We start from the raw sequence: 23,430 nt of genomic DNA on the forward strand, positions 1-23,430 counted from the left end.
CATTTATCCTCTACCCTCCAATACTCACTGTGCATTTGGTTCTCTTCCTCTTGTAATTGTGTTGTGTGTGTGTGTGTGTTCCATGTATTATAATTAAGCAGTAAGGCCCGAGGGGGTGTGGTATATGGCCAATGTACCGCGGCTAAGGGCTGTTCTTATGCATAACGCTACGTGGAGTGCCTGGACACAGCCCCTTAGCCGTGTTATATTGGCCATATACCACAAACCCCGAGGTGCCTTATTGCTATTATAAACTGGTTACCAATGTAATTAGAGCAGTAAGAATACATGTTATATGATACCAGTGTCAGCCAATCAGCATTCAAGGCTCAAACCACCCAGTATATAATGTGTAACATCTATTCTAATGCTTATCAGTGACGGTGAATCTGACAGACATTACCTCATGACTGATGAACAAAAGATTTGTGTCATACCTCGTGACAGAGTACTTCAGTCTGTTGGTTGTCCTTGACATGCGAGGCACAAACACATGACACCCCTGTACTACTCATGTTGATGTGGCCATAATCTGATAAACACAACTCGTGTATATAAAAATATATTCACTGGAAAGTACATTTCACTAAAATACTCAAAGGAAAGGACGAGGGTGAGTTCCTTACCGTAATGAACTACACTCCAAAGACAAAATTATCTTCTGAGTGAATCTTTGAAAACAGATTGTGTGTGTTGATGTTTCTGCAACTCTTTAGAAACCATCTGTAGTGTATATCCTTTATGTATTTTGTGACGGTATATATGACTTGCTGTTGTATACATTTCAGCTATGGGAATATGCATGATAGTGGCCAGTTGTGCCAAATGCCTATACTGTATTTTTCCAACTAAGCCTTTATGATTAAAATTCCATAGTCATATCCCACCATTTTGCCCAAAAACTAATCCAGGGAGTCCTTCCCCAGTGCTTCCTCTTTAAAGATATAAACTGCCAAATGTATCACCAGCTTCACAGATTGGCAGGCACAGCGCTTCCATCTGCATTTTAAAAGCCTTGGATGCTAGCTGGGTTTATTTTATGACCACGACCAGTGCTGGAACTGAACCCAAGTATTAAATCTTCTGCCTAGGGAATGGTCGATTCTGCCTGGGCCTCTCTGGCCAGACATTCACAGTGTTGAATTATGGGTACCTGTATGACATCTCATTTCAACCCAAGACAAGGGTGATAAGATCTCCTGCACAAGGAAGCAATAATGTTCCCTGGTCTATATTATTGGCAATTAACCACACACACATACACAATGCAACACACACACACATAGCCAGGCATACCTTACTTACACACACACTTTGAAAGCTCACTGTAGAATAATACTTTCTTTGAGCAATGTAGCCCACTCCATCGGGCAATTAACATTACCAATTTGGTTCAACCTTGTCAAAATAGACTAGAGAGATGTCACATGACCATAATGACAACATTCAAGTGAGTAAAATTGAGACTTTAAAGACATTCTATGTAGGCTGGTTTTGAATAGTGCACTAATAAACTCACTCACTGTTTTGCACCATGATCCAGTCAGTGTGAGTGTTGCCATAGGCTAAATCTATGAGTGGATTATAGAGCACTTGTTTTGTGCCGACACGACCTCTGTTGACCACTGTAGTGGTCACTGTAGGCATGGACTCAGAGGGCTCTGCACCCTCATCTCTCGAGCGCCTACCTTTCAACAATGTCGCGCTGAAAAAACTTCCACTTGACTCCTCCGAAGAACCAGGGTCACGAACGGTGAGCGGAGCATGCTTCTCCCGCGTCCAGCCACAACCTCTTGTCAACCCCACTTTCGTGGCAGTATCCGGACCAGCACTCGCTCTGCTTGGACTAGATGAGGAGGAAATATTTCACGACTTGCTTGGTCCAGAATATTTGAGCGGTTCTAAAGTTTTACCGGGCTCGGAGCCGGCTGCGCATTGTTACTGCGGTCATCAGTTTGGACTATTTGCTGGACAGCTGGGTGATGGGGCGGTGTGTTACCTTGGCGAGGTGGAAGCACCTGCGGGCCAAATCGGTTCCATGCAGCGTGACAACCCATGTGGGCGATGGGAAATACAGGTGAAGGGTGCAGGTGTCACACCTTACTCCAGGTAACAGCTTTTATTTTTGACCTACGTTTTGAATAGTCTAGCTGCCTAGGCCTAATAGGTTTTCAAGGAAGGTTTTTGTATAAACCTATCACAACCGACAATTAGCCTACGATAGGCCTAAAATGGCAACTTCACAAACTTGAACAGTATTATGATTTACAGCCTAGGCTCTATGCTTAATTTTAGGAGGTTAATGTTCGTTGTATGCACTCTTTGTTAGTAATTCACTAGACCTGTATGTATATGCTCTTATTTAGCAGTAGGCTAACTAGGACATACTTTTGGAAGTCTGTAAACACGCCCTTTGGAATGTAGGGGTATGTTCCAGAATGTTAATCTATGCAAAGGCACACAATAGGTATTTGCTGACTCAATGGATCTGGCATCCCAGCCAAGTCTCCCATGTCTAGATTATATCCACGTGATACAATTGCACAACAGCTACAGAGCTGCTTAAAAGATCAACTTCTTGGCACACTTCAACACCTTCCGCGTTGCTAAACAATGCACAGGCATCTGAATTGTGTCAGGCCCACCTAGTGATTGGTACTACTGCTTGAGTGGGTCTACTTCTATTTGATTTGTACCAATTTGAATGCACACAAGACTTGTGCTCAAAGAATAAAACTCTTATGAATTTCTGATAGCTATCACTCAATTGATTCTGGGACCAACACACCTTTTGGTCACACTTTACCTTCGTTTCACAGCTATCATGTGCATGTAGCCACGTAGAATCACCGTTTCTTTACATCGTTACATGTAGGCCTAACTACTGTGTAAAAATAACTCATTTCAAACAGAAGTTGGTCAGTACAGTTGGTAGTACTATTACCTGGCAAGAGGACCATTTATAATCTTATCCTTATTATTATTATTATTATTCCTATTATTATTATTCATGTAATGGTTGTACTCCTCTGTCCTCCTCACTGCTCCCGTCTCCTCCTCTCTCCTCTTCTCTCGTCCCACCAGAGAGTCAGACGGACGGAAGGTCCTTCGTTCCAGCATCCGGGAGTTCCTGTGCAGCGAGGCCATGGCCGCTCTGGGCATCCCCACCACCCGTGCCGCCTCTCTGGTGACATCGGACCTCTATGTCAACAGAGACCCCCTCAACAATGGCCGGCGCCGCCCGGAGAGGTGTTCGGTGGTCCTGCGCATCGCCCCCTCCTTCATCAGGTGAACGGTTATTGGTGGTTCCCCTCTTCCTCTCAATTACAATATATGTATCAATGGCCTCCTTTCCTTGTCTCCTTTCCTTCATGATGACCACAGTAGGAAGGTGAATGGATGGATATATACAATATTTCTCTACGTTGTCAAGTTCTCAGTGGTAGAGAGAGGAATCCATTGAATATGATGATTTGGCCATATTATATTACTGTGATAGCTTTCTTACTGTATGTGGAGTACCAGGGTCATAGGTGAAAGAAAACAAGGAAAATAATTAATTTAAGAGCATCGGGATGTAGGTGACCAGCTGGCTGACTGACTGACTGCCTGACTAGCTGGCTGCCTGACTAGCTGACTAGCCATGAACTCTGCTTTTGGTGCTGACTTGCTTGTGCAGGTTCGGGTCCTTTGAGATCTTTCGGTCTCGGGATGAGTTTTCAGGCCGACAGGGTCCCAGTCCAGGGCGCCACGACATTCGGGCTCAGCTAGTGGACTACGTCATCGACACCTTTTACCCTGACATCCAACGAAGCCACGGCAACCGCAAAGAGAGGAACACAGCATTTTTCAAAGAGGTATGGCCTACACTGAAACTTCAGTTTCAATGTAAGGTGTCTGTAGCACTATACGACAACTGTACTACCCTTTTGTATTTCTACTCATGATAAATATGAGATTGTTACTTATTATCAATATGAACAACGGTACCAGATGGACATTGCTAATATTCTAAAATTATTCTCTAGCACTGTACATAAACTATACAAGGTGAATACATTTCACCTTAAGTACACACCGTGACAAAATTACATGAATTTGTAGACCTGCTCTGTGGGGCCCCCTTGTGTTCCCAGGTGACAGTGCGGACTGCTCGTCTGGTGGCCCAGTGGCAATGTGTTGGCTTCTGTCATGGTGTCCTCAACACAGACAACATGAGCATATTGGGACTTACTGTGGATTATGGCCCCTTTGGCTTCATAGACAGGTACATCTGCCTCACTTCCCCTTTCAACAGGAACTTCAAGATCCTATTGACATCAAAACATATTCATTCAGGAAATGGATACTTGTATCGCGCATGCTGTGCATAACTCACAAAATAACTTATAGGAAATCTGAATATACAGTATTATTACGTAGAAAGAACACTGAGTTAAAATGTATTATATATTTTTGCTAACAAAATGCAATTTGTGCAGTTATATACGGTACATAATCGATTAATCATAAGGGCTTATTGGTAAACACTCCATATCTCTTCCCATCTTCCAGATTCGACCCAGAGTTTGTGTGCAACGCGTCGGACCGGAGGGGGCGCTACTCATACCAAGCCCAGCCGTCCGTGTGCCGTTGGAACCTGGCTCGTCTGGCTGAGGCCCTGGGCTCTGAGCTCCAGGCATCTCAGGCAGGGGCCATCCTTGATGAGTTCATGCCCCTCTATGAGACCCTCTACCTGGCCAACATGAGGAGGAAGCTGGGCCTACTGAGGCGGAAGGAACCGGAGGACCAGGAGCTTGTCTCTGAGCTGCTGCGGCTCATGCACAACACAGGTATGGGGAAAGGGATGGAACAAACTGTGCAGAAAACAGGCATAATGTACCTGTACGAACAGAGGGGACTAACTCTGCACAACAAGTTATTTGAACCAGCAACCAAACATTTAAAGTCCCCCCCCTCTCTCACAGGAGCAGACTTCACCAACACCTTCCGCTTGCTGAGTGGCGTGTCCTGCCCTGTGGCGGGGGAGGGGAAGGGGGCCACGGGGGGCCCAGTAGTGGACCTCATCCTGGAGCAGTGTGTCTCCCTGGAGGAGCTTAAGGTGGCCAACAAGCCCACCATGGAGCCCCGGTGAGGGGGGGTACAGTGGTGTGGCCCACCTGGAGGCTAGTCCTCCATCACATGAAACCTAAATATGATCTTTAGTGATCAGAAACTCTGTTTTAATTCACAGTTCACAGGATTGGAAATGCAAGATGTATACATGTAATGCTCTACAACATGCAATGAGGTTAACTTGGAAGGAATTGACTTCAACAATTCTGCCACCAACCAATCCACTGTGATCCCCTCATTTTCATTCACACACAAACCCCAAATGACTTGGGTATACAGTAGGTTAACCTAACAAATGTTCTCAGAAATGTTCCTAATCACATGTTTGGAAGAGGTTGTGGTTCCTAATATCATCCTTCATTGTGTTCCCTTGATGTGCAATCAGCGATTTGGAGAAAATTCATACAAGGATAATCTGTAAGTTAAAGCTGTTTTAGTGCAGAGTGACTTGTTTAAGGTTGCTATACATTTTTATTATCTGTCTGGTAGCTAGAAATATTAGCGACACATGCTAATGTAAGTATGTCAGATATAGCACCTCAGTGTATGTATTCATATAGTTATCACCAAGTAATTAGCTAACTAGCACTATATTGCCCATTCTCCTAGCTAATGTTTTCAATCTAGCCCCTTAGTCTCAGTTTTTACCTCTCTCTTGACTCCCTCTATGCACACAGTGAGCTGGCTATGGCCCTCTCTATGGCCCAGACCAACCCAGCCATGTTTGGCCTGGTGGCAGACCGACCAGAGGTGGCCCATCAGCTGGAGAAGATGGGCAGGCTGAAGGAGCTGCTGAGCACCAATCAGGACGAGCTGAGGGCAAAGCAGAGAGAGGATTGGCTACTCTGGATCAGTCAGTACAGGTTGGTTAGTTAGTAGATGCCGGATCGAGGATCCTACTCAATCAAAACCCCTTACTTGGTTATTGGTTAAAGAAATAGCATGCTACTGATCCTATTGATCCATACTTTCTTGGTATTGTTTCACGCCAGTGGTGGCTGGTGGCACTTTAAATTGGGAGGACGGGCTCATAGTAATGGCTGTAACAGCATAAATAGAATGGTCTCAAACACATCAAACACCTGGTTTCTATGTGTTTTATACCATTCCATTCACTCCATTCTACTAATTATTATGAGCTGTCCTCCTCTCACCAGCCTCCTCTGTTTCACGCTGTAATCATGGTTTACATCATCCCCCTGTGTGTGTATGATGACCCAGGAAGCGGTTGGTGAAGGAGTGTGATGGAGCGAGGGAGGTGTGTACCATAGAGGAAGAGAGGATCCGTGTAATGGACAGCACCAACCCACGCGTGGTGCTCCGCAACTACATTGCCCAGAATGCAATACAGGCTGCTGAAAATGGAGACTTCTCAGAGGTATAGAATTGACATGTTGTATCTACTAAATACACTGTAGCTATCAACACATGGTGAATGTTTTTGTTGCACTTTCTGTTTGTCGTTATATTACAGTATACAGTGGGCTCCAAAAGTATTGGGACAGTGACACATTGCTAGGAATATTCCGTGCTAGGAATATGGGACCAAGTACTAAACATTGACTACTTTAATACACATTTTAGTGAATTTGTTCCGATACTTTTGGCCCCCAAAAATGGAGGGACTATGTACAAAAAAAATTCTAAACGGTCACCCAATATGGATGAAAATAATCTGATTACTTTTGGATTACTTCTTTGGTTAGCCAGCATCTGCCTCTTCTGTTTATGCTGCAGATATCTTTAGGCAAGTGCTGGCTCAGCTGCCTTATGCATCTTCTTGATGAAATGGCATCACTGCTAAAAGGTCAGCTTCACTGTCAAGTTCCAAGGAAAGCATTCCCAACACTCATTCTTTGGTTGTGCAATGGGCCTACTCCACCCACCCACCAAGCAGATTGTGGCCAGTAAAAGAGGAAACGTTCATTTGAATGTCTGACCCAGCTATGTATGTCTGTCCCACACATGAATGTCTGACCCAGCTATGAATGTCTGTCCCACACATGAATGTCTGACCCAGCTATGAATGTCTGTCCCACACATAAATGTCTGACCCAACCATGAATGTCTGACCCATAAGTCTACTATGATAAAGACGTCAATAGACGGATGTAACAGATCCAGGAGTAATCAGATTATTTCATGAGTTGGATGATCAATTGTGCAAATACTTTGAATGTGGACTATTCTAAGTTTGCAAGATCTATCTGAAAAGCAGACGGGTAGATTTTAGTGTACTCATTTCTACTGAAACTAGAAGTTTAGCTGAGTAAGCAGCTGATTTGTCAAGTGTGTCATTCCAGTACTTGGGAAATGAACAGAATGGAGCTATGTTGACTAACCAAAAAAATCCTTTTGACCCAAAGATCCTGATGAAATTTGGGATGATTCAGTTTTCAGTAAGCGGGGTTCTGATGATTTTAGTTTTTAAAAAAGGAGAGAACTTGGCCATTTTGGAGATTTAAAATAGATTAGAAAGCTTCCATTCCCACTGAAAGGTGACTTCCGGGTTGTGTAACGGCAGGTAGCCTAGCAGAACGTTGTGCTAGTAACCGAAAGGTCGCTGGTTCGAATCCATGAGCCAACTGGGTGAAAAATCTGATGTGCCCTTGAGCAAGGCACTTGACCCTATTATGCTCCTGTAAGTCACTCTGGATAAGAGCGTCTGCTTAAAATGTAAAAACCTGCTACTTCAGTGTGCTTGAGTCAAACACATGCAGCGCACATCTTGATATTAGTTGAAGTAATCCAAAATGTAATCAGCTGTTTAAGACTAACTAATCCGATTATTATTTTTTTTTAAATGTAATCTGGGTTGATTAGTTACTTCATTTTTGTAGTCTAATTACGTCATCCCTGTTACATGTAAACCGTTAGTACCCAACCCTGTATATCATTGCTCATTATGTTAAATCAACTCTTGTTCAATCTCTCAGGTCCGCAGAGTTCTAAAAGTTCTAGAGAACCCCTACTCTGCCCATCCTGAGTCAAAACTACCTGGTGGGCCTAAAACATTTGGTGAGAGGGACCAGAAAGGGATGGAGAAAGACAAAGAGGGAAGGAAGGACGAGGGGAGGACAGATGGAAACCAAAATTGTGTCCCATATGACAGCAAGCCTCCTGTGTGGGCACGAGAGATCTGTGTCACCTGATCGTCATAGTGCCTCCCTGACCCCAAAACTCAACTGACAGTGGAGAAAGATGTAGATGGTGTTCCTCAGGGCACTGTTCTAGGTCCATTCCGCTTTTCAATGATGGAACCCTCCTCTTTGTTCTGAGTCAGTTGGGTTAATGTCAAGGGAGGTAGTTCAGGGTGTATACTTCAGAGTGCTCCTGGATGTCAATCAGTGGAATAAACTGATGGTGAATGAAGACTCAGGTAATCAGTCAGTGACCTGTCTGTGTTGGAGAGACCAGGAGCACCCTGACTGTGTGTCTATGCGCACACACACACACACACACACACACACACACACACACACACACACTTGACTTTTGCATGTATTTAGATTATTTCACACACACCATGTAGTGTATGCATGATTGAAGAGATATAATCAAACTCATACATTCAGAAACAATCATTGATCATCTTACTAACACCCACAAAATGGTCTTCATCTTAGAACAGTGGTTAAAAACAGTATCTATACACAATCTCTTGAATCCATTAAAAAAAAGGTATATCTTAATAATACATCTTAATACAAGAGGCAAGGTTTCACACAATGTTATGTTCATGTGTATTATGTGATGTGTTGAAAGTGGGAAAAAATGCTTTAAAATTAGTTTGTTCTGAACTTCGATGTGCATTTAAAAAATATGTATACAAATGTTTATGTACAGCAGGTTTGGAATTGCTTATTGATAACTTGCTGTACCATGTTGCTCTGTCAAAACAGCCAACATTTTAATAAACCTATTACTACTTTATATTCAGCTGTATCTTTAAATTCTTCTAGATTTGATTGCGATGAGCTTTTTCACATTTCTTTTCAGAATGTAGATATTGTTGTACGTTTGTTTCATATTGATAGTACATACAGAACAGTACGCAGCCAATGTGCCACATTTTATTATCCTCACTTGGAGTGTTATCATAAGAGGGCTTGATTTGGCTGTCCTGATTGCTACAACCAACCCACAAGATACAGTCTAACTAACACACTGTACTGTGGTAGAGTGAACCTAGAGCTATGGCCATAGCCTTGTTACATAAAGCAAGTAGAGTACTACAGGTGTTTCCTGGTTTTATTCATTTTAATCCTGTAGTTCTCCTATCCAATGGTTGTTCTTACCTGGACCAGAGGGTGGCACTAGTAGTTAGGAAACATAATATCTTTTGAAACACTGCAGTTGTTTTTGAACAGGATATATCTAAAGACATCTGAGAGATAAACACATATGGAGTTGCTAACAAGAGAGTTTGTATTTTTATTTGATGTCTTATTCATTGGACTGTGCTGTGTGTATTCCTGGCTGTTTGTAATTTCCTGTAAAGTCCAGTATTGGAATGTCAAGAGTGTTTGCTTTGGAGCTGGGGCTCTGAGTAACAGGGATCGCCCACAATAACATTAGCACAAGCACGGTGTGGGGGAGTGTTTTTCCGTAACAACACTGGGCAAGTTAATTTTGCATGGCCCTGTGCCCCGATTGGGAGGAGTTTGCTCATTTTAGAACCTTCCATTGGTCCTTAAGTGAAATCTCCCTGTCTGTGAGCCCTGTCTGTGATACTTTGAGGCATCTGACAACACTAAACTGGAAACGTGGAGTCGGGTTGTGTACAGTAGGCGGTGCTTGAGTCAATAAATAGGCTTACAAGAAATCCTGTCTGAATGAACTTTAAACTGACTGGTCGTAGACAACACACCTTAAAGGAATACACAGGCGGAGGTAGGTTTTTTCTACATATGTGAATCACCCGATGACAATTTCAAATTTGCGATTATAATAACTTGCATAATATTTATCCTGTGTGAAATGTCTAATTATGGCAAAATAACAAGAAATCATCTATAATTTTTCCTTTTCCCGTATTTGGGTACATGTATGGTGTTTACTGTTTTGTTAATGGAGTGGATATGGTGATGTTTCAACTTCTCTCCAAATATTTGTAGCACAAAACTACAGTAGCTCTGGCTCAGAATGTCTTTCTCAATTTTTGGTTTTCTACATAATCACTACATTTTAGAGACAGAAAAAGTAATTTACTTGCATGAATGGCCTACAACAAATGCTTGCTTGTGTAGGGGACCAGTGTGGTTTCAGATGTGGACAGGTTACTGATGCCACAATAATCATACTAACACACACCGAATACTAGTAAGAGATGGATCTGGGTCTAAGGATATTATATATGTTTGACATGACTTTTCTGTTTAGGACCTGTAAAGGATGCAATTTAGGAAACATTGCATTTTTACAACGTTGGGTCACACAGGGATAATAAGGAAACAGCATAAGAAAAAGTAACTAAAATGACATTTTCATCTCTCCCTCTCTCTCAGAAAATTTGACAAAATGTGGAATAGGATATTTCTTTGTGGACTGGTTGTCTGTCTCATCTGCCTCACTGATCAGACTCAGGTAAATATAGAGTCAGTCAGCACTGATAAACAGAGAAACATGTTATTCCTTTAAACCTGGGAGTAATCATGACTTATCTGCTGATTTGTACAGGGCCAGAAAAAACCTTTAGTTGTTCACGGTAAGTGTTAGTTATTTTTTTAAATCACTTACATTGGAAAGACAAGAGTTCATGTAATGTATGTGCATGTGCTTTTGCTTGTTTCAGGGACAGATTGCACACAGATCAAAACTCTCTCCCCTCGAGCCACCAGTGGAGTGTATGTCATTCAGCCTGCAAGAGTCAGATCCCCCTTTAAGGTATGGAAACATCTAAATATTTATGCCAGGTACTATATTATTTGGTTACACAGCCACACAGGGGCAGTAAAGCTTAGCTATGGAATGTTGAAGGTGTCGCCAGGCTTGCCAGAGTTACTGAAGTTCTACAGAGTTCCATTCTTGGACCGTTTCTGTTCACAAAAAACTATTTCTTGATTCAAAAGTACATTGATGTTGTATACAGGTGTATTGTGAGATGCTGGCGGACGGAGGCTGGACAGTCTTTCAAAGGCGCACCGGGGCAGAGGTTCTTTTCAACAGGAAGTGGGCAGTGTACAAACAAGGCTTTGGGCATCTACGGAGTAATGAAGGGTCCCTCTGAGCACCTCACATTTCACCAGCAACTAATACTGTAAAATGTGTACTTTGCTGAGCCAATGTTGGCCAAATTTAAATGAATTTTTGTCTATAATAATGTTTACCTCTGAGGCAACTTATAGAGGTTTCCCTATACTGTCCGTTTTTCTCTTCTCAGTTCAGTTCTCTTCCCTGTTGTTTCCTAGAGGACCACTGGCTGGGTCTGAGTAAGGTGTTTGCTCTAACAAAGGGCAGGGGGCGGAGATCGACCATGCGGGTCGACCTGTGGGACTTTGAAGGGGGCACTGCCTTCGCTGAGTACAGTGACTTCCGTCTGGGCACGGAGAAGGAGAGCTACAAGCTGAATGTTGGAGCCTTCAGGGGCAACGCAGGTAACTGTGATTTCAACAGCACAAGGTGACAGTGGTCATATTATTTACTTCAGTGTTATAGTTATTTCACATTTGGTGGCAGCAATGGGACCATTACACAGCACATATGTCATATGATATGTATTCTGGGTTGATATTCTTAAAATGGTGTATCCTTTGGAAGTCAATACAATCAAGAGAGAAGTAGAACTGATGTACTCTCTCTTCATCACTCCCTGTCTCTCTATAGGTGATGCCATCCGTGGGAAATACGCCGGCATTGACCAAAATGGCTTTGGCTTCAGCACAACCGACAAGGACAATGATGGCTGCTCGCCCTGCATCTTTGGCGACATCGCCAAGAACACGTGCAGCTTCTCGGAGGGAGGAGGAGGGTGGTGGTACAGTCGCTGTGGCTCTGCCAGCCTGAACGGAGACTGGCACCCCGCCGGCGAACACATCGGCTGGGCTTCCGGCCTCCACTGGGAGACCTGGAAAGGACCTGCCCCATACTCGGCCCGAGCGAGCCGCATGATGATCAAGTCTGTGTGAGGCCACGTCTCAATACATCTGAAATGGTTTCCTAGGCCTATGTCTCCTTTGCTTTATGACCACTGGTCTGAGCCACATTAGTGGGCATGAGTAGAGGAAACCATTGAAATAACTGGAACACACACAGCTATGTGTTCCATGGAGTAATGCCTGCATATCGTGCCATATTGCTTAGCTTGAATGGTGTGTTTATTTGGGTCTGTTGTGCAATCAACACACTGTATTTGTTTTTTTTGTTTATCCCATTCGCTTTGTTGTATTATATCATGGTGCATCAATCAGAGCCAACATGTAAGTGACAGAAATAGAAAATATCAATTTTTTACACACCTCTAAAGTCTACCATGAGTTATGTTTTCAGTGAAGAGAAAATACCTTGTGGAAGTTTTATTTGTTACACTGCAACAATTCTACATCTAACTTCTGAAGAGTTTCATCACATAGTTTCACAATTTATATTGTAGAATGTTGATATTGCATGCATTTTTAAATAAAATACATTTTTGAACATTTGTTTAGCACAAACATATTCAATAATTTTCAGAAACCATTCATTTTGCTTGAATTCACACATTCAAAGCTCTGTGTTTATAGAGAAATAGAAGGTGTACTAATTGCATATTAAATCATTCATGGTTTCTCATCATACAGTAAATAGGTTGTTGTTCTCCTACCCTAGAAACCTGGTTTCTAGCTTTGATTGATTATGGATCTTCAACTTTGTTAAACGTTGCTACATTCTTTTTTTTTTTTATGGTGACATCATTTGGACCTTTAAGGTTGCAGTGACACATCCATAACCTGAGCGGAAACCAGATTGCATACCAGAGAGAATACTATAGACATCAAGAAAGCCAGTCAGTTGATTATTGACAAGTTTTTCCAACACTTTTGATTAACAGGGCAAAATAGAACAGTTAGGATCAGCTTGATCTCCCCCTTTAAATAAAGGGCAAACCGTGGCGGCCTTCCAAGCAATGGGGACCTCCCCAGAAAGGAGAGAAGTTAAGTGAGTGCATACATGTTCTTACTTATTACTTCTCCTTACTGGTTCCCCGTGGGAATCAAACCCACAACCCTGGCGTTGAAAGCGCCAATGCTCTACCAACTGAGCTACTCCATTTGCTGCTTTCCAGTCATTATTATGAGCCGTCCTCCCCTCAGCAGCCTCCTGTGCCATACATACACATATTATATATATATATATATATGTATGTGGATGTGTATATATATATATATATATATATATATATGGATGTATTATATTGAGGTATTAACCCAGGATAATCCAGAATGAGGACTAAATGGACTAACAGACTTCGAATATTCTCAAGTGGTCATGTCTTATGTCTTTTGACTTACCTTCCTTTCTTTCTTTCTTTCTCTCCTCTTTCTCTTTCTTCTGGAAGACTTTGCCATCCGGCTGCTCCTTCCATCGCACAGATGCACCTCCATCTCTCTTGGTGATCTCTGCCTGTATCTAAAAACAACATGGATGACAAATGCTGTATAAAGATGTGATCCACAGAAAATGATCTGATGGCCATTTACTCATTTGTATAAGTGTTGTCACATGTCTGAGAGGTATTCTTTCACTTCATTGTGTCATGACTGTCCTGATCAGGTCAGGGTACAGGAGACCACCACCCTACAGATTATCTCCCAAACCCCCAACAGAGGAGGAGAGATCTAGGGGTCTGAAGATGTGGGGGTTTTATGACCCCTCACGCCCATAATAAACCTTAGGCCACAGAGAAATTCCTTTGTCCTCACAATGGAGAACTGGCCTCAGAACATTAAACATGCAATAAAGGGACTTTGGAACAATGGTTTCCGTCAGCCACAATGGTGGTCATGACGAGAGGTGGAATATGAAAATGTATGTAACTTTTGTATTGTTATTAAAGGTTAAGTGATGACGTTATTATGAAAACTTTGTACCTTTAAGAGTTTTCCCAGTATATGCCTGATGTTTATACATTGTACGTTGTGTGGAAAATATCCAAATCAAAGAGAATGTTTTGGTAAAGATGAGATGTGAAGGTAGTGTCTAAAATAGGATTTTAGTCAAATCTAGGCCTTGCCCCTTAACTTGGTCCGCCCAGAGAATTGCCCTAAAGGCGGTTACGCCCACTTCTGACCCGAGGGTATAAGACAGGAGAGTGAAGAATTAACATAGGAGACTAATTGACCCCAAGCTGCAGCGAAGGTCTAACAAAGTCAACGAACCCCAAAACGAAACACAAGGTTGAAGACAAAGAAATCTTTTTCTACACGAGCTACGGACGAGTAGCTGTGTCTAAGCGGGTGAATTCAAGCCGAACCACCCAGCCTCCACTCTCCATTGAATCGTGGTATCTACACCGTTCGAGTCCGAAGCTGTGAGCTCTGAGCTACAGAGCTGTCTGTCCTCAGAAGACCCCTTTCAGATCAAGGGCGAGGGATCAGACCCCTAAGCCAAGAAGGACACTGACATCGTGAGGACAACCAGAGAGTTGCGCCGGAGAAGTGCATCATTGAGAAGCCTAAACGACACACGCGGAGCTTCCCACCTGAGACCTCCAACACGTAATTACATCATTATATTCTGACCCATAAGAGCGGCAGTTCGGGGTAAGGCTAGGTTTAAATAAGCATGGCTGACAAATGAACCAAATGTATATTTCTCTCGTGTACTTTCTTGGTTTCTCTCTCTTTTAAATCCCCATTTTGGGTAACACGTGCCATAGTGTGTTGGCCCGTTATACTAAGTCCTAATCAATAGCTATACTGTGTTTTGTGTATGTGTATTTTTATCATCATTTTAGCTTGCTAGTAAATAAATAATCAACTAAGATTGGTGTGGTAAACTCATTGGTGGGACCCGGGTCCGTGCAGATTCCCGGATTATGCGATGTTCAGACATGAGACAAGAGGTTGATTAATTTAGCGACTGTTGTAAAATTGATATTCTGATATCCTTTGAGTTAATTTGGGAAATAGAAACTCAATCAAAATAATGTTCCCATGGTGCCCCAGGTTAATGAGTTAATAATTGCTTGATTCATTGCTTAATTCATTTAATCACGCAATTATAAACCGTTAATCATTCGATGAGCAACAGTCGTCACATTAACTAATACAACGTCACGACAATTGATTAGGCTACAGTACAACGCTGTCAAAGAGCCATAGCAAATCTATAGCAAAGATCCAAAGTTACTCCCTGAAACTAATATTCCTGCTGATTACACAGGTATTGGATTTTAATTATGGCTTTATAAGGTTGATGTGTGTCTTTAATGTCTGCACTGGCTGTTCCTTATGACTGTGAAGATCCTCCTTTTTAGCCTCTGTTACATCACTACTGATACTAAAGGTAAAATGGCTGGATATGTTGCCATCAGACGAATGTTACCTTCCATGTACAGCTGAAGTCGGAAGTTTACATACACTTAGGTTGAAGTCATTAAAACTCGTTTTTCAACCACTCCACAAATTTCTTGTTATCTTGTTAACAAACTATAGTTTTGGCAAGTTGGTTAGGACATCTACATTGTGCATGACACAAGTAATTTTTCCAACTATTGTTTACAGACAGATTACTTCACTTATAATTCACTGTATCACAATTCCCGTGGTTCAGAAGTTTACATACACTAAGTTGACTGTGCCTTTAAACAATTTGGAAAATTCCAGAAAATGATGTCATGGCTTTAGAAGCTTCTGACATCATTTGAGTCAATTGGAGGTGTACCTGTGGATGTATTTCAAGGCCTACCATCAAACTCAGTGCCTCTTTGCTTGACATCATGGGAACATCAAAAGAAATCAGCCAAGACCTCAGAAAAAAAATTGTAGACCTCCACAAGTCTGGTTCATCCATGGGAGCAATTTCCAAACACCTGAAGGTACCACGTTCATCTGTACAAATAATAGTACGCAAGTATAAACACCATGGGACCACGCAGCCGTCATACCGCTCAGGAAGGAAACGCGTTCTGTCCCCTAGAGATTAACGTACTTTGGTGCGAAAAGTGCAAATCAATCCCAGAACAACAGCAAAGGACCTTGTGAAGATGCTGGAGGAAACAGGTACAAAAGTATCTATAGCCACAGTAAAACGAGTCCTATATCGACATAGCCTGAAAGGCCGCTCAGCAACGAAGAAGCCACTGCTCCAAAACCACCATAAAAAAGCCAGACTACGGTTTGCAACTGCACATGGGGACAAAGATTGTACTTTTTGGAGAAATGTCTTCTTGTCTGATAAAACAAAAATAGAACTGTTTGGCCATAATGACCATTGTCATGTTTGGAGGAAAATGGGCGAGGCTTGCAAGCCGAAGAACACCATCCCAACCGTGAAGCACGGGGGTGGCAGCATCATGTTGTGGAAGTGCTTTGCTGCAGGAGGGACTGGTGCAGTTCACAAAACAATTTCAAGACAATGCTACCAAGTACTAATTGTGTGTATGTAAACTTCTGACCCACTGGGAATGTGATGAAAGAAATAAAAGCTGAAATAAATCATTCTACTATTATTCTGACATTTCACATTCTTAAAATAAATTGGTGATCCTAACTGACCTAAGACAGGGAATGTTTACTAGGATTAAATGTCAGGAATTGTGAAAAACTGAGTTTAAATATATTTGGCTAAGGCGTATGTAATCTTCCGACTTCAACTGTACCTTCATGAAGGAAACGAGGACAGTACATCTATTTTTGAGGATTGGGTCACTCCTGAAAACTCTTCTCACCTGGGCCAGAATTTGCTCTGAAACTGTATCAAATTCTCTGCTCTGCCATTAGTTGAGCCCTTTAGCACTCCTGTCGACTTTGTGAGAAGATTAAAATGTACATATAGAATCCCTAGAATAGACAATGGGATCCTTGCAACATGCCTAAGAAACTAATCAAATATGGTAAAACATTGTATCAAACAATGAATTTGTGTATATATATATATATATATATATATATATATATATATTTTAGGCAATAAGGTCTGTGTAACGATGACGCTGTGAGTCGAGAAGCAGGTGAAACGTTTAATAAAACAACAAACATGAAACAAGACAGCGTAACAGGGGGAAGATACATGAAAACAGGAACAATACCAACTGAGGAATGAACAAAGGGAAAGGACCTATAAAAGGGAGGTAATGAGATGCAGGTGTGAATCACAATGATGAGTGCCAGGTGTGTGTAATGATTAGTGCCAGGACCGGTGGTTAGTATTCCAGCGACGTCGCAGGGGAAGTGAGGCTGACCGTGACCTTCTCCATGAAGGCCCTCCATACTCGTGATGTGAATTGGGGACCACGGTCAGAGACGATGTCCTCTGGAAGGCCATAATGCCGGAAGACCTGCTGGAAGAGTGCCTCAGCGACCTGGAGAGCAGTGGGGAAACCAGGAAGAGGGATTAAACGACATGACTTAGAAAATCTATCCACTACCACCAGAATGGTGCTGAAACCGTCGGGAGATCGGTTACAAAGTCAATGGATAGATGAGACTCGGGTCGCTGAGGCATGGGAAGCGGCAGGAGCTTCCCTGCTGGTGCATTCCGGGGGGACTTGGTTTGGGTACATATGGAACAGGAATTGACATAACAAGTTACTTCCTGCGCCAAGGTGGGCCACCAGTACTTCTCAGCGATGGAGTGGATAGTGCGAGAAATACCTGGATGTCCAGCGACGACAGCTGTGTGTGCCTAGGTCAGCAGCCAATCCTTTATCCCTGTGGGAACGTAGATGCGCTCAGGAGGACAGTTCAGGGCTGTGGGCTCCCTCTCTGCATCCCAGGTCACTGGACCTACGACTTGGGAGGATGGGATTATAGGTGCACTCTGGACAGGACCCTCTCCCAAATCGTAGATACAGGACAGGGCATCGGCCTTGATGTTCTTGGAACCTGAGCAATAGGTCAGCGTGAAGTCGAACCTGGTGAAGAAAAGTGCCCAGTCTGTGATTATCATCCTCGACCATGAAATTATAGGGTTATGACGTTGAAGCCAAGGGAGACCGATAATTATCTTGTGAACTGGTGCACTGGTGATGAAGAAGGGGATGTTTTCCTAATGAGTGGACCACACGGACTAAATGGTGAGGGTGAGTGGTTGAGTGATGTGGGTGACGGTTCTGGACCCAAGAGGCTGACTATCCAGGACTTGAATCGGGAAAGGAGAGGAGAGCAGGTATGAGTTTATGTTAAGAGAGGAGGCAAGGGTCTGGTCAATAAAGTTCCCAGCGGCACCGGAATCCACTAACGCTGTTGACACAGTACATGAGGGACAGTCAGCTTGTGTAATGGACACCAAAAAGGGCCTGATGAAGATGGAATACTCCCTCCTGCCCTAGGTGCTGGAGTCTCACGTGACAGTCCCTCTGCTCTTCTGGATCCCGGATTTGGACATGCCGGACACCTCTGGAACTCATGCCCTCCTTGTCCACAGTACAGACAGCGCCCCAGCTGTATCCGTCTGTGGCACTCCGCAGCGGGGAGACGGACGAGTGAACCCTACCTCCATGGGTTCTGGCTCTGATCCCGAGTATTCAATGAGGGAGGGAGAGAAATGATGAGAGTACCGGCGCTCCCGACGTAGGTTATCCAGACGGCTGGCCAACGCAATGAGTGTGTCCAAGGTGAGATTATCGTCTCGACAGGCCAGTTCCGTCTGGACCTCTTCACACAAACCTCTTCTAAATAGCGTGCGAAGTGCCAGTTCATTCCACCTACTGGATGCTGCTATAGTCCGAAAGGTGAACGCGTACTCAGCAGCCGTCTGATTCCCCTTCCATAATTGCAGTAGCCGCTCACTTCCCGCTCTGCCCTCCAGGGAATTATCAAAAATACATTTAAACAGAGCCATAAAACCCTCATGAATCCAGCTCCTCCTCTCCTTTCTCCCAGACAGCCGTAACCCATTACAACGCCCGCCCAGTCAGCAGAGAAATTACCGTGGACCTCTCTGTGGTGGGAGCTCCCCTCTGATGCGAAAAGTAGAGGGAGCCCTGAAGTAGGAAGTCACGGCATTTGGATGGTGTACCATCATATTTATCCGGGAGGGATCGCTGACTTGAGCGGTTTGAGGAATGGGCTGATGTACTGGCTCACTGGGTCGACTGGTTGTAGAGTATCCTCTGCTGGATGAAGGCAACACCTCCCGGGTGTGTTTGAGATGTTGCACACTGTGAAGAACCTCCTCCATAGCTGATCCCAGTTGTGCCAGTTGGTCATGGTGTTGATGTAAAAGAGAACCCTGTTCATTGACCATCTGAGAGAGATTTGAATTTCCTGCTGCTTCCATGGTTTGAGTTGGTATTCTGTAACGATGACGCTGTGAGTCGAGAAGCAGGTAAAACATTCCATAAACAACAAACATGAAACAAGACAGCGTAACAGTGGCGAGATGCATGATAACAGGAATAATACTAACTTGAGGAATGAACAAAGGGAAGGGACCTATAATGAGGTCCAGATGTCGCACGTCGAAGGGCAGGAGCAGGAGTAGACGTGACAGTCCGAGGCGGTTTGGTATAATTAAGCAAAAAGGCCCAGTCGATGGCCCGGTTTAATGCTCTAATTACGTTGGTAACCAGTTTTTAATAGCAATATGGCACGTCGGGGGTTTGTGGTATATGGCCAATATACCACAGCTAAGGACTGTTCTTAGGCACAACGCAAGGCCTGGACACAGCCCGTAGCCATGGTCATATACCATAAACCCCCGAGGTGTCTTACTGCTATTAAAAACTGGTTACCAACGTAATTATAACAGTAAAAATAAATGTTTTGTCATACACTTGCTATACGGTCTGATTTACTACGGCTGACAGCCAATCAGAATTCAGGGCTTGAACCACCCAGTTTATAATGGTCAATATACCACAGTTAAGGGCTGTTCTTAGGCACGACGCAAAGCGGAATGGTTAGACGGTGCAACAGTTCATCACCTCAGGATTAAATGTCTGTTAGCTTTTCATAGACAAGCATTCAGAGCTCCAGACAGCAGGTCCAAGAGAGAGAGAGTGAGAGACAAGGTAACACCTCTGGTAAAACAGGTCAGGGTTCCATAGCTGCAGGTAGAAACACTAGAACTAGATTGGCAGCACTACTAGGTGGACTGGGGACAGGGACAGACTGGAGTCCTGAGGCATGGTCCTGGGGCTCAGGTTCTCCGGGATGGGAGAGGGGGACATAAAGAGAGAGAGGAGAATTAGAGGGAGTATGCCTAAGATCACACAGTACAGCAGATAGGACAGACTGACCCGACCCCACCGCCACATAGGGTAGCATAGATACTGGAGACTGAGACAGAGGGGGTCGGGGGACACTGTGGCCCCGTCCAAAGTTACCCCTGGACCGGGCCAGTCAGGCAGGATATAATCCCACCTATTTACCGAAAGCACAGACCCCACAAGGGATATCAACAGACCACCAACTTACTACCCTGGCCAGGTATAGCTCACAAAATATCTCCCCCACCGTATGAGCAGAGGAGCCAGTGAGTTATCCCCCGTAATAGAATCAGAGGCAGAGAATCCCAGTGGAGAGTGGGGAACCAGCCAGGCAGAGACAGCAAGGGTGCTTCATCACTCCAGTGCCTTATTGCCGTTCACCTTTGCACCTCTCAGCCAGACTATGCTCAATAATAGGACTTACTAAAGAGATGAGTATTCAGTAAGTCTTCAGCAAAGCCTTAAAGGTTGAGACATAGATCGGCAGACCATTCCATAAAAGAGGAGTTCTATAGGAGAAAGCCCTGACTCCAGCTGTTTGCTTAGAAATTCTAGGAACAATAAGGAGGTCTGCATCTTATGACTAAGCTATGGTATTTCACATAAACAAAAAAATGATTTTGCATTAATGACTCTGTGGTAGAAGTGTTCAACACCAAATAGTGCTCATCAAAGATTCTGAACATAAAACACAGGGCATTAAAAGTGAAATTTGAGTTTTGTAAATATACCACTTACATTTGATAAATGTGCCAAAGTGATTGAAAAAAACATATATACTGAGTGTACAAAATATTGAGAACACCTTCCTAATATTGAGTTGCACCCCCTTTTGCCCTCAGAACATGCCTCCATTCGTCAAGGTATGGACCCTACAAAGTGTCAAAAGCATTCCACAGGGATTCTGGCCCATATTGACTCTAATGCTTCCCACAGTTGTGTCAAGTTGGCTGGATGTCCTTTGGGTGGTGGACCATTGTTGATACACACGGGAAACTGTTGAGTGTGAAAAACCCAGCAGCGTTGCAGATCCTGACACACTGAAACCGATGCGCCTCGCACGTACTACCATACCACGTTCAAAGGCCCTTAAATATTGTCTTGCACATTCACCCTCTGAATGGCACACATACACAATCCATGTCTCCAGGCTTAAAAATCCTTATTTAACCTGTCTCCTCCCCTTCATCTACACTGATTGAAGTTGATTTAGCAGGTGACATTAATCAGGCATCATAGCTTTCAACTGGATTCACGTGGTCGTCTATGTCAAGGAAAAAGTATGTGTTCCTAATGTTTTGATAATCAGTGTATATTTGTTAGAATAATTTGTATGTGTTAGGATAATGACTTAAGTGTTCCACTCTGAAATTGTAGGATAGGGGGAAAAGTTTGATAATTATGAGAAGATAAAACCAGGATGGGGTAGATCTGTTAGTATTGTAATACTATGATGTTATATTCTTTAGTAGGGATATAAACAGAGTGAAGTTGTTAAGTAGATAATAGAAAATCATTAGAGGGTTTCAAACCAAGAGGGTCCCAACGGGGGAGGGGAGGTGAAAGCCTTGGAGAATGTGACAACTTTTATGGTTCTTTGTGGTTAGTGCTGGTTGTACTGGTTGTTTGAGAAGGGAGTGGTCTAAAGATAGGAATGTATGTGTGTATTATAAAAGGACTGAGTCCTCATTTTTTACTTTAGAGCCCTCATGAATAAAGATCTTTGAACCTTTTTTATAAAATCTGAGACTTTGCCCAATTATTAGTGATCCCAGAGTATTACAAACCTAGGGGAATTGGTTAAAGATTAAATGCATGATTGGAATTGAAAATTCCCTAAACAATATTGTAGCAATCCTCGCTAAATGAGCCATGTTACAATTCCCACCATGTGAGTTAACCCTATTGGCGTGATGCGTAAGGTGTTTGCAGGGATTGATGTGAAGGTTTGAAAGGCAGTTGCCCATCGGACAAGTCAGGAATCTTTTTTGGTTGCCCAAAGATTATGATCACTTGACCGAAAATATAAATGAGCTATTTACATGCAGAAATGTTACATACAGTATTGCAAGCCTTTCACCTACACATAGGGGAGGAACCAGAAAGATCAGTTGTGGAATTCTTTGTATTTTAGTTGTCAGTAAAAAATGTTTGCAGAGCAGACTTAACTTGCTCGACTAAAAAATGGGGAGGAACGAGAAAGATCCGTTTTAGGCTGGAATTATTTTCCGTTTGGTTGTTTTTTTAAATCACCTGCCCAATGGGGCAACCTCAGAGTAGGATCAACTAGTACGACTGCTCAGTATACTTCCCGCAGACAATAGGGCAACGCTTTGTGTCAATCCCTGGTTCACATCCCTGCCCTGCTGTTCGCTACAATATCTTAAATAACAGCTTTTTTAATGAATTTGATTATATAATCTTGAAGCCCATTCAAAACAGCATGGGAATGGATACTGAAGTAAATCATAAGCAACTGTCGCTTTCACAGCGAATATAAATCCCCTGATTACACATGAAGGCAATATCATGGCGACGTTAGCTGGCTACACGCATGCACAGAATCAGGTCTAACTGTCGTGTAACTTCTCCCTTCACCATAGCCCTAACCTTTAAAAAGACACAAATCCCTTTGAAAGCGACCTATGTGGCATCAATATGAGTCAGAAACAGTTATTCTAGTGTCAAAATTGACTTCTAATTTTGGTCAAGTCGGAGTTTGGAACATCAGTGCGTCATAACAGGTAAATTAATGTTGGGTTTCAATTTAAAAATGTCCATTTGCCCACTAACATGGGGTGAACAGCTGTGGTGATTGCTCTCTACCCAATAGCATAGACAGTGAAACAGAACTGCCCAGCATCTACGACTCTGTTTACATAAGACAACACATTGCACAATGTTTTCCTTGAGAAAAATCTGCCCCAAACACCTTTAGTTATAATGCAAAAAGTAATTACAGA

At 43.1% G+C, this 23,430-nt stretch overlaps 2 protein-coding genes across 3 annotated transcripts; both read left to right on the forward strand.

Moving 5' to 3' along the window:
* The first annotated feature begins 221 nt into the window (after window positions 1-221).
* Window positions 222-9,050, forward strand: LOC106609549 (protein adenylyltransferase SelO-1, mitochondrial). Of its 2 annotated transcripts, XM_014208479.2 has the most exons (10): window positions 222-2,109; window positions 3,085-3,288; window positions 3,680-3,857; window positions 4,137-4,267; window positions 4,555-4,832; window positions 4,968-5,101; window positions 5,501-5,532; window positions 5,793-5,978; window positions 6,337-6,493; window positions 8,052-9,050. In XM_014208479.2, exons 1-10 carry the CDS (start codon window positions 1,646-1,648, stop codon window positions 8,274-8,276), a joined length of 1,989 nt encoding a protein of 662 aa, XP_014063954.2. In that variant the 5' UTR covers window positions 222-1,645; the 3' UTR covers window positions 8,277-9,050. The 2 variants fall into 2 exon arrangements, with proteins under 2 accessions (XP_014063954.2, XP_014063955.2); XM_014208480.2 differs by lacking the exon at window positions 5,501-5,532 and having other exon boundaries at window positions 223-2,109; window positions 4,968-5,130.
* A 660-nt stretch (window positions 9,051-9,710) lies between these two features.
* Window positions 9,711-12,754, forward strand: LOC106609550 (angiopoietin-related protein 5). The gene is made up of 7 exons (XM_014208482.2): window positions 9,711-10,008; window positions 10,623-10,701; window positions 10,795-10,822; window positions 10,910-11,001; window positions 11,207-11,324; window positions 11,526-11,711; window positions 11,941-12,754. Exons 2-7 carry the CDS (start codon window positions 10,636-10,638, stop codon window positions 12,240-12,242), a joined length of 792 nt encoding a protein of 263 aa, XP_014063957.1. The 5' UTR covers window positions 9,711-10,008; window positions 10,623-10,635; the 3' UTR covers window positions 12,243-12,754.
* The last annotated feature ends 10,676 nt before the right edge of the window (window positions 12,755-23,430 follow it).

Source organism: Salmo salar, chromosome ssa07 (genome assembly GCF_905237065.1).
Source record: "Salmo salar chromosome ssa07, Ssal_v3.1, whole genome shotgun sequence".
NCBI classification, from domain to species: Eukaryota; Metazoa; Chordata; class Actinopteri; order Salmoniformes; family Salmonidae; genus Salmo; species Salmo salar.